General features: G+C 45.1%; 1 protein-coding gene across 1 annotated transcript in view; it reads left to right on the top strand.

The window, feature by feature from the left end:
* Positions 1–2,500, top strand: part of LOC143283814 (major facilitator superfamily domain-containing protein 8-like) — a 27,976-nt gene that overhangs the window by 1,607 nt on the left and 23,869 nt on the right. The window contains exon 2 of the mRNA XM_076590187.1: positions 983–1,139. Within this exon, the coding sequence (XP_076446302.1) occupies positions 983–1,139 (157 nt within the window). The remainder of the gene's footprint in view (positions 1–982; positions 1,140–2,500) is intronic.

The following is a 2,500-nucleotide window of genomic DNA, read 5'->3' as shown; positions in this document are numbered from 1 at the left end:
TATCTACAAGTGTGTGTATATCTACACATTCATATTATCTATCTGCGTATATATGTACCTGTGTGTGTCTATGTACACATGTATGTATGTCTGTACATGACCCATATCGATATATATCAACATGTGTATGTATAGAATCAATTTTAATGTCAATTAAACCTGAACAAGGTTTATAAGACACGCATGCAAAGTTACATGAAACCACGCACAAAAAAAGAAAAAAAGAAAAGAAAGATAAATGCTGAACAAGACATTGAATCACTCTTGCACGCTATGGCGTTTTTGACAGCAGTTACTGACAAATTTCCCAAACAGTCCCACAAGTTTGTCTTCCAGTATTAGCTGACTGGGTTTAATAATATATATATCTGACTCTCTCTCTCTGTTTCTCTCTCTCTCTCTCTCTCTCTCTCTCTCTCTCTCTCTGTGTGTGTGTGTGTGTGTGTGTGTGTGTGTGTGTGTGTGTACACATGTATGTATGTATGTACCTGTGTGTATCTATGTACACATGTATGTATGTATGTCTGCACCTGTGTGTATCTATGTACACATGTATGTGTGTATGTCTGTACCTGTGTGTATCTATGTACACATGTATGGATGCATGTCTACATATGACCCACACAGCACGGGCAGCGTGTATCTGTGTGTGTCTGTGTACAAATGTATGTAGCCTTTGTCAGTACGTGTACCTGTGTGTGTCAATGTACACATGTATGTAGCCTTTGTCTGTACGTGTACCAGTGTGTGTCTATGTGCACATGTATGTAGCCTTTGTCTGTACGTGTACCAGTGTGTGTGTCTATGTGCACATGTATGTAGCCTTTGTACGTGTACCAGTGTGTGTCTATGTACACATGTATGTAGCCTTTGTACGTGTACCTGTGTGTATCTATGTACACATGTATGTAGCCTTTGTACGTGTACCTGTGTGTGTCTATGTACACATGTATGTATGTATGTCTGCACATGACCCACACAGGACGAGCAGCGTGGCGTTGCCCAGCAGCACGGTCCTGGAGCCCCCCAACCAGAGGAGGTCCCGCTGGTGGAGCATCCGTGTCATGTACGGCACCATGTTCATGTCGTCCGTCACCTTTACCCTCACCATGGCCACTCTCTGGCCCTTCCTCAAAGTGGTGAGTACCTAATGTTACCCTCTGGCCCTTCCTCAAAGTGGTGAGTACCTAATGTTACCCTCTGGCCCTTCCTCAAAGTGGTGAGTACCTAATGTCACCCTCTGGCCATTGCTCAAAGTGGTGAGTGCCTAATGTCACCCTCTGGCCATTGCTCAAAGTGGTGAGTACCTAATGTTACCCTCTGGCCCTTCCTCAAAGTGGTGAGTACCTAATGTCACCCTCTGGCCCTTCCTCAAAGTGGTGAGTACCTAATGTCACCCTCTGGCCCTTCCTCAAAGTGGTGAGTACCTAATGTCACCCTCTGGCCCTTCCTCAAAGTGGTGAGTACCTAATGTCACCCTCTGGCCCTTCCTCAAAGTGGTGAGTACCTAATGTTACCCTCTGGCCCTTCCTCAAAGTACTGTCACCCTCTTGCCCTTCCTCAAAGTGGTGAGTACCTGTCACCCTCTGGCCATTCCTCAAAGTGGTAACTACCTGTCACCATATGGCCATTCCTCAAAGTGGTGAGTACCTCTCACCATAATTATGGTGATTTCTCAAAGTAGTAACTACTTGTCACTATATGGTCATTCCTCAAAGTGCTAACTACCTGTCATCCTCTCGCCCTTCCTCAAAGTGGTGACCCTTCCTCAAAGTGGTGAGTACCTGTCATTCTCTGGCCCTTCCTCAAAGTGGTGAGTACCTGTCACCTTTTGGCCATTTCTCAAAGTGGTAACTACCTGTCACCATATGGTCATTCTTCAAAGAGGTGAGTACCTGTCACCCTCTGGCCATTCTTCAAAGAGGTGAGTACCTGTCACCCTCTGACCATTCTTCAAAGTGGTGAGTACCTGTCACCCTCTGGCCATTCTTCAAAGTGGTGAGTACCTGTCACCCTCTGGCCATTCCTCAAAGTGGTGAGTACCTGCCTGTCACCCTCTGGTCCTTCCTCAAAGTGGTAAATACCTACATGTCATTCTCTGGCCCTTCCTCAAAATTGTGAATACCTGTCTGTCTGTCACCCTCTGGCCATTCCTCAAAGTGGTGAATATCTGCCTGTCGAAACCACTCGAAAGACATGTTCATGAACATCTTATGCAATATCTTGAAAAACACAAACTTTTCCATCCTTTGCAGTCGGGTTTCCGACATCGTCACTCATGTCAAACAGCGTTAGTCTGTCTGTGTGATTCATGGTTATCTGGCATCAACCGCAGTGAAATCGTAGGTGCTGTTTTTCTTGACTTAAAGAAAGTTTTTGATCTCGTTGACCACAAAATATTACTCACAAAATTGTCATTGTATCTCAGAGACCCCACTACGCTGTCCTTTTTCGAATCATTCTTTACCGACAGAACACAACATGTGTTCGCCAATGGTAG

The sequence above is a fragment of the Babylonia areolata genome, chromosome 7 (assembly GCF_041734735.1).
Source record: "Babylonia areolata isolate BAREFJ2019XMU chromosome 7, ASM4173473v1, whole genome shotgun sequence".
Lineage (NCBI taxonomy): Eukaryota > Metazoa > Mollusca > Gastropoda > Neogastropoda > Buccinidae > Babylonia > Babylonia areolata.
The sequence above is the reverse complement of the archived record's forward strand: the minus strand, read 5'-3'. Positions and strand labels throughout refer to the sequence as shown.